At 42.2% G+C, this 15387-nt stretch overlaps 1 protein-coding gene across 1 annotated transcript; it reads right to left on the bottom strand.

The window, feature by feature from the left end:
* Positions 1–217: 217 nt before the first annotated feature.
* On the bottom strand, positions 218–15322 carry LOC124123825 (thyroid transcription factor 1-associated protein 26 homolog). The gene is made up of 4 exons (XM_046487007.2): positions 15093–15322; positions 13060–13228; positions 10152–10254; positions 218–539 (listed from the first exon to the last, which is right to left on the bottom strand). The coding sequence occupies exons 1-4, from the start codon at positions 15217–15219 to the stop codon at positions 369–371; spliced, it is 570 nt and encodes a 189-aa protein (XP_046342963.2). The 5' UTR covers positions 15220–15322; the 3' UTR covers positions 218–368.
* Between the last annotated feature and the right edge of the window lie 65 nt (positions 15323–15387).

Genomic DNA, 15387 nt, shown 5'->3' with positions numbered 1-15387 from the left:
GTTATATTGACAAGGCACCATCAGTGGGAGGAATCCTGGATGTAACGTACCAATGTGAAAACTAAGATGTTATATTGACAAGGCACCATTGGTGGGAGGAATCCTGCATGTCATGCGTCGGTCTCAACTAATATACTTATGTCGCAGTTGTATAAGAGACTGATTATGGAAATTGCACCATATACTTCTTCATCTGTACCATGGGTTACATACACAATAACAAGAAACATTTTATTAGCAGAATACAACAACAGTATATGCGTAAAAGATATAGTATCTTGACATTTGGAACTGATAATGTTGTATATTCATAAAAAAAATGTGCCTTGATCAACTAGCGATTCTCAAATAACAATGTCCGCAGGATGTCATGAATGGCCGATGTCCGCTTGAATTTTCTCGAGCAGGTAGTGTATTTGATGTTTCATAATTGGCTGGCCCTTGTGCGTCTTCTTACACAACATGAGGTGTTTCTTCTTCCTCTTGCTGTTATACTGACCAACAGCTTTCTTCTGTTCTTCCAGCCTCAAGAGGTTTTCCTGTAATGAACAGAAAGCATTTAAATAGTAGAGACCCAGTAAGACAGGCCACTGGGGCCAAGGTTCATACAGACATGGAACACTCAAATTCAAAGCCTTTTCAAGGCTGTCAACTGTCATTTTCAAGGCTTTTTTGGTTGGGTTTCACACTATTACATAATTCCATAAAAGCAGTACGACCATCACACATTTTCCAACAAGATCTATTTTCATGTCCAACAAAGGACAATAAGTTTGTGATTATTTCTTCATGGTCTTAGTTACACAAATCAATCACTGTGATAAATCTTACTTGAACATCCTTGGTACATATTTTTGCATGCTTTAATACTTTTATTAACAAGTAAATGTCAAGCTATGTTGGTGATTTTCAAAGCTTTTCTGGGTTGACACTAAAAGTCAAGGCTTTTCAAGAGGGACAGTAAAATTCAAGGCCTTTCAAGCCTGTATGAACCCTGGTGACTAACTAAATTCCATGTCAATTTCTCCTATGACTAGTTGGGATACAAGATATCTCACTTGACTGACCACGTCTTGTCGTGATGCAAAGCGGGTAGGCTGTGCTTGCATCATCTCTCAACTCTATCCACCCAATCCTTATATAAAATAGAGGCATTCTGCATTAAAAAAATAAATGCAGAATGCCTCTGGCATACTTTATGAACATATTCTGTGTTCAAAAGACCCCCATTTGTGACAATAAAGCCCCTTGTAACAATAAAAATTCTACCACTTACAACACGGACAATTGTCAAGGGAGGCTATTCATGTTCGGCTTTGAGTTTGAGATCAACAAAGATCAATTATGTATCTCTTTACGAGCTCACAACGGTAACTTCATGTTTTTTATCAAAAGGTGATGATAACAAATAAAATAACTGACTACGCAGCTATCGGCGGGGAAAAAGAAATATGGAAATCTTGATTATTTTTTTTTACATTTTCTCAAAAATTAGAGTCGAAGGGTCCGTAATTCGAAAAATATAAAATGCCTGGCCTAACACACATTTCACCCCACTTCAAACATGGATTTAGATTAAATAATTACCCCAGACACAAGAAATGCCAAATAGGAAACCATTAGGTAATCTGTGTGGTGCCACCACTAATTATACCTGTAATAAATTGAGCATCAAGTGAATGACGACAAAGACACAGGTGTAGGGTTTTCCAGAAAACATGGATGACTACAAGGGAGTAGCAATCATATTATCCACGCAATCCGAATTCCAAAAATACTTTCACTGCTGGGATACTTTTTTAAAATTGTAAATTTTCTAATAAATTGTATATTTGTATACCGGTACTTATCCTATATCACACTATGCATTTCCTATTCTTAGATCCTGATGTGGAAATGTCCTAGAACAAAGTTTCCAGCTTCAAAAACATCAATCACCCCAAGACATTCCACACATCACCAAATCACCACTGAGATCATGGGTCATGCACCACTGCAATCCTGTGCAGCACAATCCCAGCGATCTGATCACCTGACATATCCAGCACCCTCATTCTTATTCTAGAGCGTACAGGCTGGTGTAACTGTGATGCAGGGATGGTTGGGTGGGCATTTAGCGTGTGAGATAGGATAAGTATACAAATATACAATTTATAAGAAAATTTACAAATTTTTAAACTTATACTATCTCACACTATGCATTTATCCCACGGTTGGATGGTGGGGCGCAGATACCCTAGCCTGTAAGGACCTCAACCGTGAGACGTACACGAGGAAGCTAGAACTAATCAGGAAAATTCAAAAGATTTTATGAAGATTAGTGATAAACTCGTGTAAGGGTTGCTTAAAAAAACCCTCTTTGTGCTACCAAGATATTTACATCATGACATCGGGGAATCATGTGTTCCTTGGTTTCACACAGGACACCGTTCCAAGAACGACCGTGTAACCATGAGCCCGGGCGACACCTACTCGGTCACGACTTTACCTAACCCCGGCTAGGAGGAGGTGTTTTGTTTCAGTCCCCGGCGCAGGTTCTACAAGACAGACCTCACACATACGCTCCCAAGGACGTAAGGCGGACCAGCTTGGCATCTCTTTTATCGCTTCGTCACCCTATCAAACTCACGTAGAGATTGAATAAGGTAAGAACGAGAAGAGGAACGATTGACGATACCCATGTATCACACAGGTCTTCAATCAACTACTGAGACATCACATGCACAAAGACAGAGGTGAGCAGGTAGAAGATCGGGACACCATTTAAACAAATGGCCGCACCGGATGGTGGCTTCTGTTGGTGTAGACCCGTTTATCACACAGGTCGTCAATCAACTACTGAGACATCACATGCACAAAGACAGAGGTGAGCAGGTAGAAGATCGGGACACCATTTAAACAAATGGCCGCACCGGATGGTGGCTTCTATTGACGTAGACCGAAGTCCCAACAGACAAGCATATATACCCTCCCTCTAGGAGCTCGTCTGGGAAACCCGATTAAACATAACAATTTGTAATCATGTAAAGACTTTATTGCATGATATACAGGAGACCAAACGCGGTACTTGTAGTACGCTGGGTATCCTCATCTGCGCTGTGAGGCTGCTGTAAGCTGTTGTGCCAACACAAGAGGGCCAAAGTGATAAAGACCCTGGACCGAAGGTAGTGGGAGGCAAAGACCGTATCAGAACGCCAGAAACATCCCTCCATGATTGTCGAGAGTGAGCAATTACTGTGCAGCGCCAAGGTGGAAGCCACTGCCCTTGTCTCATGAGGATTGGAGGCGACCGGGGTTGGTAGTCCCGCAAAGGTGTAGGCCCTGAGGATAATAGAACGCAGCCAAAAGGAGATGGTGGTTCGTGATACCTCTGACGTAGCAGCCGATGAAAACGGGATGAACAGACGCTTGCGAAAGCCACGGGAGGTCTGGGATACCTTCAAGTAGATCTTTAAGGCTCGGACTGGGCAAAGTGAGAGGTCTTCCATGTCATCAGGTCCCAATATTGATGAGAGGGGTGGAAGGGTTGTCCTGGGAGTTGATTTTTAGCAATGAGTCCCAGCGCAATCCCAGGAAGACTTTACCATATGGATGACGTTCAAAATTGACTCTGGCAACGTCTAATGCATGAATCTCACTAATACCAGCTGCCGTAGCCAGTGCGAGGAGGAAGACTGTCTTGAACGTAATGAGTTCGAAAGTCTTCCTTTGAATTTGTTCATACTCGTCCGAAGACGTAGAATGATGTTGAGATCCCATGCTGGAGGTCTGAAACGGGATGATTGGTCCACAAGGCAGTAAGATCGAATCAACGTCTGAAGCTCAGTGACAGTGGAAACCCGGGAGCCAGTGGTCGTGGCAATGACTGAATTAATAGCAGCCAAGTAAGTAGATAAAGTAGAACCTTTCAACTTCCTAGTAGAGCAGAGATGTTGGAGGTATTCAGCTATTATCTGAGGAGACGCAGTAGTAGGAGATGAAATATCCCTAGCTGAGCAGTAACTTTCAAACGCCTTCCACTTGTGGTCGTAGATGTGCGATGCGCCGCTGTAATAGTTCTCGCCACCTTCCGAGAATAACCCTTGGCTACAAGAGATCTCTGGAGATGCGCCAAACGCAAAGATGGAGAGTGTCTGGAGATGGGTGTATTATATCCGAGTACGGTTGTAGGAGGAGGTCTGGTCGCTGAGGAAGAGGATGGTAACCTCGATCTGCGACATTGATGAGGATGGTGAACCAACTTCTCGCTGGCCAAAAGGGCGCCACCAAAAGAAGTAGAAGACGTTTGGTGTTCTTTAGCTTCTGTAGGATCCGAGGAAGGAGGCCTGTCGGAGGGTATGCATAAGCGTGGAGACCTTCCCACGATACGGCTAGGGCATCATGATCCCATGCTAGTGGAACTGGCATGGGAGATATGAATCTCGCCAGCTGATTGTTGAAGCGGGTTGCAAATAAGTCTAGGTCTGGTGTTTGAAAGAGGTGGCAGATCCAGCGGAAGACTTGAGGGTGGAGTCGCCATTCTGTCGGGGATGGTTGATCGCGTCGGGATAATGCATCCGCTATCACATTCTTGATCCCAGGAATGTGTCTGGCCCGAACTTGATACGGCTAGGGCATCGTGATCCCATGCTAGTGGAACTGGCATGGGAGATATGAATCTCGCAAGCTGATTGTTGAAGCGGGTTGCAAATAAGTCTAGGTCTGGTGTTTGAAAGAGGTGGCAGATCCAGCGGAAGACTTGAGGGTGGAGTCGCCATTCTGTCGGGGATGGTTGATCGGGTCGGGATAATGCATCCGCTATCACATTCTTGATCCCAGGAATGTGTCTGGCCTGAACTTGTATGTGAAGGGAGTCTACGAGGGTAAAGAACTGGAGCGCATCCTGAGGAGGGAAACAGACTTCGTCGACCCCATCTTGTTGATGCACTAGACGGCTGCATTGTCTGATTGGATCATGACTGACGACGATCGTAGAAGATCCGCCCAATGAGTGACGGCGAGAAAGACCTCTTTGGATTCGAGATTGTTGATGTATAAATTTTTTTCAGTACTTGACCATCGCCCTGCCGTCTGTAGGTCGTGGAGATGAGCGCCCCAACCGACTGTGGAGACGTCGACGAAGAGGTGGTGTAACGGTGTAAACGGCAGCAAGGAGACTCCGGCGCAGACATTCGACTCCTGAAGCCACCAGTGAAGGTGATCGTGGAGGTTCAGTGGGAGCCGAATCTGGATCTCGCAATCTTCCTTCTGAAGGAAGGGCCGGAAGAAGCACTGTAGAGGGCGTAGGTGTAATTGACCTCGCAAAGTGAGGGCTTGTGCTGACGTTAGAAGTCCGAGGAGTTTTTGCCACTGCCGGAGAAGTAACGGTTGTCTGAGGGCCAATGGTACATGTTTCTGTATCTTTGCCCACCTGTCTGGGGGAACAAACATCTTTCCCACCTGAGTGTCGAAAAGGGCTCCGATGAATTGGAGACGCTGAGTCGGGATCGTCTCTGACTTGGATACATTGATCAACCATCCTAGTTGATGAAGTAGCTTTCTTGTAAATTCCAGATGAGTCACCAGTGTCGCTGAACTGGCATGGGCCTAGATACAGTCGTCTATGAAGGCCTCGAAAACAATGCCTCGGCAATGCAGGTACTGTGTCACCGGTTTCGTGAGACGGGTGAATAACCACGGGGCCGTAGAAATTCCAAACAGGAGCACCATCCACTGGTAGTGCATCCCGTTGAAGACGAAGCGGAGGTATCAACGATGATCTCTGTGAATGGGGACGTGAAGATAGGCGTCCTGAAGGTTGAGACTGATCATGAAGTCGCCTTGACGAATGATTGTGCGTAGTAACACGATTGAGATCATTCTGAAGTGTGGTGGAGGGTCTAGGTAACGTGCGTTGAAAGTCTTCATGTTGAAAATCAACCGCATTTTGTCGCTGTTCTTCTTTGGAACGATGAAGATCGGGGAATAAAACCCTGGAACAAAAGGAACGGGACCAAGACATTCTATTGCATGTTTTGTGATCAACGTACCTATGACCTCTGTGATGGTTGACAGTAGGTGGGCAGCGTAGACCTTTTGCCTTGGATGAGGAGTGACTGGAGGCAGAGTTGTTAACGGGAGTCAAAATCCTTGTTACAAAGGGGTCGCCCAGCAGAGTCCAGTTGGCTGCATAAAAAGAAAGTCTTCTGCCTACAGGAGTGTGGGACAAGGGGACGGCTGGGGACGGAACCACGTCGATTGCTGTAGGCCTCACGCACATCCTTCTGGGCTGGGACGTACTGAGGTTTACGGCGAAGGCGCTGCTGATCTTCAAGCTGCTGTTTGTGGATCTTGAGAAGGTCAACGGACACTTGCAGCTTGGTGTCCTTAGTGACGTCTTGCATGACAGTGTGAATCTCATTGGCGAACAGGAAAGGTGAAGACCAAGGGAGTTGATACAACTGTGCCTTAAAATGGTCCTCCCAAGGGCAATACTGGAGTATACCACGTCAACGTAATGTAGTAAGGGAACCCATACAATGGGATAGGAGGTCCATTACGTCCTGAAACTCGTCATGGACCAAGGTCATGGCCCCACGAATATGAGCTTCTTCTGATGAACGAGCGCGGGCAACTGACATGGCAACAGCTTCTGTAGTAGAGAGTATAGTTGATAGGAAGGGAAGCGTGCGACATATAGTCTGGTCAATATGAGCCAATTCTTTATCCTCCACAATAGCAGAAAGGGTAGAACGCTTGGGAGTGATATTATGGATGTTGCCATCTAGTTCTGGGGTCATAGCGATGGAAGACATACCATGAGTTCCTGTGTCTGTGTAATTAAAGCGAGGAGTCAGTAACTTGTCCCTATGGCAGCGAAAAGTAGCAAAGGCCAAATCCAAATTCTTGCTCATATCTGTGAAAACTTGTTTAGGTGGTAAGGTGAGAGTGTTCGATGAGGGACCAGTGATCACAAAGCCAGGGGGTCGATCCTCCTTAGTAGTACTGCGGGAAAGTCCCAGTTTATCAGCAATCCAAAATAACATGTCTGCTTGATCCACTATATCATAATCACCTTGAGAGGAAGCCGACGAATGTGGATCATCGTATGCAGTAGTAGAAGGCGTAGGTAAGGTAGGAGTCTCGGCCGATGGGAAGCTACGATGGTCTAGCGCCTTAGATACCGCATGTACCAGAGTCTGAAAGTTCGAGGAGGGGAGCGAGGAAGAATCCGTTCAATGATCCCAGTAGGGAGAAATTGCTGATCCTGCGTAGGCATGCAATTCATAGTATGAGAGCGCCGAGGTCGCCGAGGTAAAGGAGAATGGGATCTAGATCCCTGGTAACGTCGATCCCTTGGTGACCGAGGATGAGCCGAAGAATCATAACGATCCGATGAGAGATGACTGTTTTCATTATAGTCCTGATAATCCTGATAATTAGAAGGAGTAGAACGTGGATGAGTCCGTGATCTACGACGACTGTCATCCCTACGATGTTCTCTTGAATGTCTTCTATCTTGAGAGCAGTGACAATCCGATTCACTATGAGAGATTTGCTTATCCCGGGAAAAATGTCGTTCCATGGAACAATGATGATCTTGTAAATGATGACGATCCCTATGTCGGGTAGGTGAAGTCGTAAAAAAAGTTGATTTCACGGCCGATTTCACACTCGGGCGACGTGTCGACGTATCGATGTGTCGATCTGTTGAAGTATCAATACGTTGATGAGCAGAAGAGTGTCGATTCCTAAGGTTTCGATCTGTAGAGGAAGCGAGCTGCTGATCAACTGAGGTACGATCTGGTGAAATATCGACAATATAATCCCACGAAGAGCGGTGACTTTCCACGGAGGAATGACAATTTGTCGATAAAAGTCAAGCACGGCGATTTGGCGAGTCGTCGATCTGTCGATCCCTTGATTGCACGCGATCCAACGAAGGATGACGATATTGTATTGGAAGCTCTGTTGTATGACGGAGAACGCTGGTTTCTCTGCTACGATGACGATCGTCCGGTTCTTGATCATATGAGCTTTCGCCATTGGAAGTCGGGAGAGCTGTAACTGTATCACGATCGCGCGACGAAGAGACGAATCCCGCGCGGGTTGGGGGGAAGGGCACCCCTCTGCTGGATGTTTACACTTTCCCAATGTTTGGTCATGGGAGACTCCCATCATCGAACGAAGGGGGGAAGGCTCAGACGACAGTATGGTCTGGTGGACAGCTGATAGCGGGACGACTGTAGGAGACAGCCAACTGTCACGTGCAGGGGGCGTGGTCTGTTTACAAGCGGGAATGTCAGCATTTAAAAAACGAGTCAGACAGTAAATCTTCCTCCACGGAAAGCGAAGTAACTGTTGCCGAATTAGTAGATTTATTCCTTTTCTTGCAAGACGATGAAGGCATATTCACACGAGATATTACTTGTTGCTTGGGTTTCTTCACAGAGGATAGCCTGTGCTCCTTCGAATCCTTTGATGCTTTTGATCTACGATCAGCTGATCGTTTGGAGCACTTGCGTAGGTAAGTTTTGAAATACGATTCCGATAATTTTGCACACTGTGTACATCATGTTGCAATCTCACATACCCCACGACAATCACAACAACTGAGGTGGGGATCGAGAGGGGAAAACTGACTATGGCAGTCGGAGCAGAGAGGGCGTGATCACTCCATATCGTTTATTAGATTACTTGTGAAAAAAAAAATAACAACAAAATTTCTCTGTTCAAGTGACTTCTTAACATTCAGGCGATAGAATTGAGAATGAGGGTGCTGGATATGTCAGGTGATCAGATCGCTGGGGTCGTGCCACACGGGATTGCAGTGGTGCATGACCCATGATCTCAGTGGTGATTTGGTGATGTGTGGGATGTGTTGGGGTGATTGATGTTTTTGAAGCTGGAAACTTTGTTCTAGGACGTTTCCACATCAGGATCGAAGAATAAGAGGAAATGCATAGTGTGAGATAGGATAAGTTTAAAAATTTAAACTATAACCATTGGGGGTATTTCCAAATAACGACATCTAATGAGCTTCCACCGTACTTTTTGTCTGTTTGATTAGGCTTTAGAAATCAAATAACTTGTGCCTTTTGTCGAAATCTTTATAGATCACGGGTAACCAATCAGTGTTCAAACATGAGTAAAACAGATATTGCCTCAAAGTTTATTTAGCTGTCCTTACAGACGGTAGCTAAGTCTCTTGTCACGCTCAGTCACGCGAGCAAATATATTCATGGCAGCTAGTGAGCCCTTGCGGGCAGTATTAGACAGCTGAGAAGAAGCCAGAGATTGGTGCCCCTTTGATGCTTTTCTTGTTTTGATGTAAATAGCAGTTTTTGCTAGATATCTGGAGAAAGACAATTATAGTAATCCAAGCCACTTCCCTTGATTCTCACTGTTTAAACTGGGATCAACTAGTAACCAGTATATTCATGTAGATAACCTATTTTGGAAAGATGTCTTGGATGTACCAATAAGATTAATTGGTTAATATATAAGATATATTAGTAAACGGGGAACCATTATCTTACAAATCCCAACTTTACAATCGTAAACTGAATCAATAAAGGTATTCATCTGATCAAAGATATTTGTAATAAAGACAGGTTTATACCATCATGACCATTTGATACCCTTAAATTGAGATATCATATTCAGAGAACAATATTAGATTATAACCAGCTTCTGCGCAATATTCCTGAATCTTGGCATCATAAGATTAAAACCTTAAATCAATATCCAAATATTTGACCAGGGTATAAGTAAGAAGTTGGGATGTATTCTCTGCTTTACAAAGTGTTCTAAGGGTCTTTACAACAAGTTTATATGATCCAAAAGTTTCCCCTAACAATAAATAAATGGGAAAAAATAATTGAGGTAAACACCCCCTGGAAAAATATTTTTATGCAATTTAGAAATTGTACAAAAGATACAAACTGGATAACTTTCAGTATAGATTTATTGATATTATTTTCACAGTCAGCACTGCTCAACCTTCCGCAACCTCATACCAGATAAATGAGGAGCCTAAAGACGTTTCCAATCTAATTACACCCTTCATGTTTCGAAAAACACGTCTCATGCAAGGCCAAGCAAAGTAGGGGGTCACTTTGGCAAGGAGACGTTATGGTTTGCACGCTATGAAAATACAAGACTTTCCTCACCTGTTTTTGCTTTTCCTGATTTTCTTTCTTCTCATGAAAACGCTTCTGAGCCTCAGAAAAAATATGCTGTTTACCCTCATGCCTGTCTCGTACTCGGAAGTTCCTGCAAATACCCACATGAACATATAAATGAATGCAAAATAATAACAAGGACATCATAAAAGACATGACAGAACACACCTGAAATCTAACTTCACAAATACTACTTGTACACTTTTGGTGAGAAAGAGTCAGAAAGATAAACGTAGATGCAGAGTAACACTTCTTCTGTAGGAGTAAACTCACGAGGAGTTGAAGCCTCGCTTCATGTTGAGGAATGAGTCAAATTCTGTAAATATTTTTTTAATTTTTAAAAAATAAAAATCATTTTAATACTCCACGTCTCGAAAACACGTCCACAGCAGTGAAACGCAGCAATACTTAAAAACAATGCGATCCAATATAACGTGTAGTTACATCCCTTTACATGCGCACTGCTTTACTGCACATCTCATGTTATGGTTATGGTGGCAATAGGAGCTTGTGTGCTTGTTTTGCCTTTTGCAAATTTAGTCAATGATAAGATGAAATTTACGATAAAACATCATTAGACATGATGATATACAAATTCAGTGTTTTTTGTGTACTGAATGCCAGACAATGTTTCATACGCAGAGGTTAACATGACATGTGTATTTGTCTCATAAAATAAGCCGGTAACAGCAATCAGCTGTTCACCCATTTTCTTCCCTATCTTCCCTATCTATCATGATCTATGGGCGATTTTGTTTAAAACATTCTTAATATCATGGCCAATATCATCATGATCATAACTGAAAAGAAATTTCAATACAGTGATAGGAAGAGAAAAGACTTGTATCTCTAATCATGCTAATGACTAATGTTCCTTTCAAGGTGAGTTCATGGTGAGTTGATGTGATTTGCTTATCAGTTTATTCAAGATTTCGACGAAATTAATGTAAACAAAACTGTATGAAATCTTGGACAAAAGTAGTACAATGGATTTTAAACGGAAGTACAGATACACAGTGAAGACGTTTACAGCCAGATGTGTAAAAAAAGGACAAACTTGCATACTTCAGTACAGATTTGTTGAAATGTTTCTTCCGGTGTTGTGTGCTCACAATAACAATTTCACTTTGTGAAATCAAATCAAAGTTCATTGTATTATGATCACACTAGTAGTCAAACGGTAGTAAAATACTGTATTCTACTCATCAAGGAATACATTTATGTAGGGAGGCCCTTTCCTAGGTAGATTGTACACAACTGTTTATTTGGTTACATACCAGTTTGAACAACCAAAAACAAAAAATGAAATCCCACCTTCCCTCACTATTTTTTCGAAAGCCATTGGCTGAGAACCAATTCTTTTATGTTGTTAAGCCTTATGAAAATATATTTTATTTTACCTGATTGTAAAAGACATTTATGGAGCAATTAAACTCATAAAATGGGTCTGGAGTGTTTAGTTCTAATCCTGCTTATCTCATCCTTCGTTTTCTGTTAACGAGATGACACTTGAACAAATTTGGTAAACCGTGAAGATCCGGGTTAAAATATGTCTTCAGCAACCAATGCTTGTCATAAGAAGCGACAAACAGGGTTTGATGTATCCCAATTGTGTGGATCGATGCTCATGATATCAATCTATTGATGATCTGATCCAGACTTGTTTATTTACCAACCTCCATCATAGAGTTGGAATATTGCGGGGTGTGGCGTTAAACAAACAAACATTTGGTACACATAGAACAAATGACACACTTTGTTCAGTTTATAAAGCTTTTGACTTGCAGAGACAATACCTTTGAGAAAGCGTGTCAACAGAATATCAGCTATATCTGTACTCACGTCTTTATACACAATACTGGGGCACATAGGGAGAAGAAGTATACCTTGTAACCATCATGTGATGAGGAATTGGTCAGTGAAGCAATATGTACAAACTCCAAATAATTCAATGTGAGTGAGTATGGCTTTATGCCGCTTTAAGCAATATTCTAGCAATATCATGGCGGGGTATACCAGATATAGGCTTCACACATTGTACCCATGTCGGGAATGGAACCCGGGTCTTCGGGGTGACGAGTGAACACTTTAACCAGTAGGTTGGATGGTTGGTTGGTTTATTGTTTAAGCCGCACTCAGCAATTTTCCAGCTATATGACAGCGGTCTGTAAATAATCGAGTCTGGACCAGACAATCCAGTGATTGATATCATGAGCATCGATCAACGCAATTGGGATAAATGACATGCATCAACCAAGTCAGCGAGCCTGACCACCCGATCCTGTTAGTCGCCTTTTACGACAAGCATAGGCTACCCTACCACCCCCCAATCATTCAAGACAGAAAAAGTCACCTGTGCTCTTACAATTAAGTGGGTATCTGCAAACTATCTAAAATGACCTGAAGGTAATGATATATTGGTATATTTCACAAACAACAGAAAGGAAAATGCTTTCAATGACCTTGAAAATGAGCTCAAGGACATTATTTTCATGACCTTGAAAATAAGGTCATGGTAACATTATCCACTGGGTCTGCAAATGACATTGATACACCTTAAATCTCACCAAAATTGAACAGAATCAAATACCCCAAAGAAACTTTGGCACCAAACCTAAACTAAATCAATACATACCTTCCAGGCGTAACTCGCTCTCAACAACAAAGGAATGAAGGTACAGTAAACGACGGTTATAACGAACTCAAAGTGACAACTAAGTTTAGTTTGTTATAAATGTAGTTCGTTAAAAGCATGTACACCATGTACACAGCATAACTACAGCAATAGTCAGGACAAACAAGTAAGTTTGTTATAGCCGTCAGTTTGTTATAAGCGTGTTCATTATAAACATAATTTACTGTAATTAAAAACTGGTCAACTGGCAGATCAACAAACCTTGGTTTAGCCATGTCAGCATCAATCACATTCCCCACCACCTCATCAGGTCCACTTGAATTAGTAATATTTCTTTGTGATTCCACATATTTTTGCCTCTTCTGTTTCTTTAAAAGCTTCATGTACTCATAACGCATCTTCTTCTTCCGTTTCTCTGCAAACCCCTCACCTGAAACATTTCAAATTTCCAACCTAACCTTAATCAAATCAAACAACAGTTCCTTGATTGGTATGCAAAGGTGTCAACAAACTTGAAGGCAGATGACAAGACAAAGCAGCATTAGAAACTAACAGTTTTCGTCCACTAGTCCTTATAATGATAACATATAGCAAAACCCTAAAAAATGGCAATTTCCTACTAGTCCTTATGATACCTTTACCATTGGACAGTTTGGCAAGGACTATAGGACTAGTGCCAATTTCTAACCCTGCAAAGGCTGTATACATGTATCTGAGGAGTGTGATGAAACCTATCGGTGCGCGCTGGGTCATGTCGGCCTTTGACGAAGTGTTTCGTGGGTGGACTGCTGGAGTGGTCAATGATGCCTAGTTTGACACGAGTAGGTAGAACTCCTGACCCCAGAGGTGATAACTCACCAGATGTCTTTTGTGTAATTCCTTTTATTTGAATAACATTGTTATATAGTTGTTATATACTGCTGCTCAAATAAACTGTGTTTGTGTATATATTCAAGTTGGTATTTCCGCTATCCAAGTGTGCAGTGAAACCGTCTTATTGTTGATAGTCATTTTCATACATAAATGCGAAGTTTCATTAATGCGAACAAAGACTACTCTCATTTAATTCACGCTCGCGTTAATTTCAAGATTTGCAGTATATGATGACAAAATGATTTTAATACCTTTGACTGGAAAGTGCAGTTGATAATAATCAGATATAATCTGGAATTCAAACTCTCAAACAGCACTGCTCTCAGGAATATTCCAAATGTATCAAGTTGGCCCTTAAACAATCAAGTCTGGACTAGACAAAACAGCGGTTGATATAATGAACAATGCCCAATACCATCCTGATATGATGACATGCAATCAACCAGTCCACTCAGTTCATTTACATGTCAAAAATGTCAAAACCAACATGGAGAAAAAGTCAAAATGGTAAACCAAACATCAATTTATCACATTTGTCTTATCATTTTACATGATGAGTGGAGCACAAGGAATTCCAAACACCACACAAAATACTAGTTGCTTCTAAAATAGAAACACAAAAGCAACAGCCATGGAAAATCAAAGTCAAAATGGCCATATAGAAATTAGTGAGTGAGTGAGTGAGTATGGTTTTACGCCGTTTTTAGCAATATTCAAGCAATATCACGGCGGGAGACACCAGAAATAGGCTTCACACATTGTACCCATGTCGGGAATCGAACCCGGGTCTTCGGCGTGACGAGCGAAACGCTTTAACCACTAGGCTACCCGACCGCCCACACACAACGACGAGCACACAGCAATATTCCAGCTGTAAGACAGTGGTCTGTAAGTAATCGAGGCTAGACCAGACAATCCAGTGATTGATATGAGCATCGATCCATGCAATTGGGATATGATGACATGCATCAACCAAGTCAGCAAGCCTGACCACCCGGTCCCATTGGTCGCTCTTATAACAAGCACAGTCGCCTCTTACGACAAGCATGGGCTGATGAAAATCTATTCTCTATCCGGATCTTCACTGGTTATTGTATACTATTTGAAGGAATATTCCAGCTATATGACATCTCTCTGGAAAAGAGTATGCAGTGACTGTTTGTAGTGAATTGCTTGTTGTTTTACAGGGATGTATTTCACTGTGTGTCGAGGATAGTTGTATGTTTGCAAACCTATATTTCAACGATAATAGTGTCTCATTAACAAATATCTTAGATAGAAATACGAAATCGGGTTCCGAAGTTTCTTATTTTCCGGGTTACGAATTTGTTTATGTAACGTAATTACCGACAGTAATTTATTTTGGTTGGGATACATTTTAGGAGGCTCGGGTGTGTACCCTCACAATTTTGAGTTCACACCTTCTTGTTTACTTCCGTTGAATTGTTTCTGTGGATTTATCCTTTTTTTGGAAGTGTGATATTGTGTATAACTCTTTCCCTTCCCCGCTGGGTGGTGACTGTGATATTTTGCTTCCTTTTTGTCCATATTTGAAGATATCAGACTTCGTAATGGTCCACATTCATCGGTTCACAAAAATCGAATCCACATGTGGAAAATGTTTACTTCCATTAGTGACCTTCACCTTTGCTTTGGTGCGGAATTGCAATTTTAGTATGAAATGTAAACAAAGTATATTTCATATATCGGAGAAAT

This window comes from Haliotis rufescens, unplaced genomic scaffold (genome assembly GCF_023055435.1).
Source record: "Haliotis rufescens isolate VD_foot unplaced genomic scaffold, xgHalRufe1.0.p SCAF_6, whole genome shotgun sequence".
Classification (NCBI taxonomy): Eukaryota; Metazoa; Mollusca; class Gastropoda; order Lepetellida; family Haliotidae; genus Haliotis; species Haliotis rufescens.
Note: the sequence above shows the minus strand (reverse complement) of the source record. Positions and strands in the feature narration are given on the sequence as shown.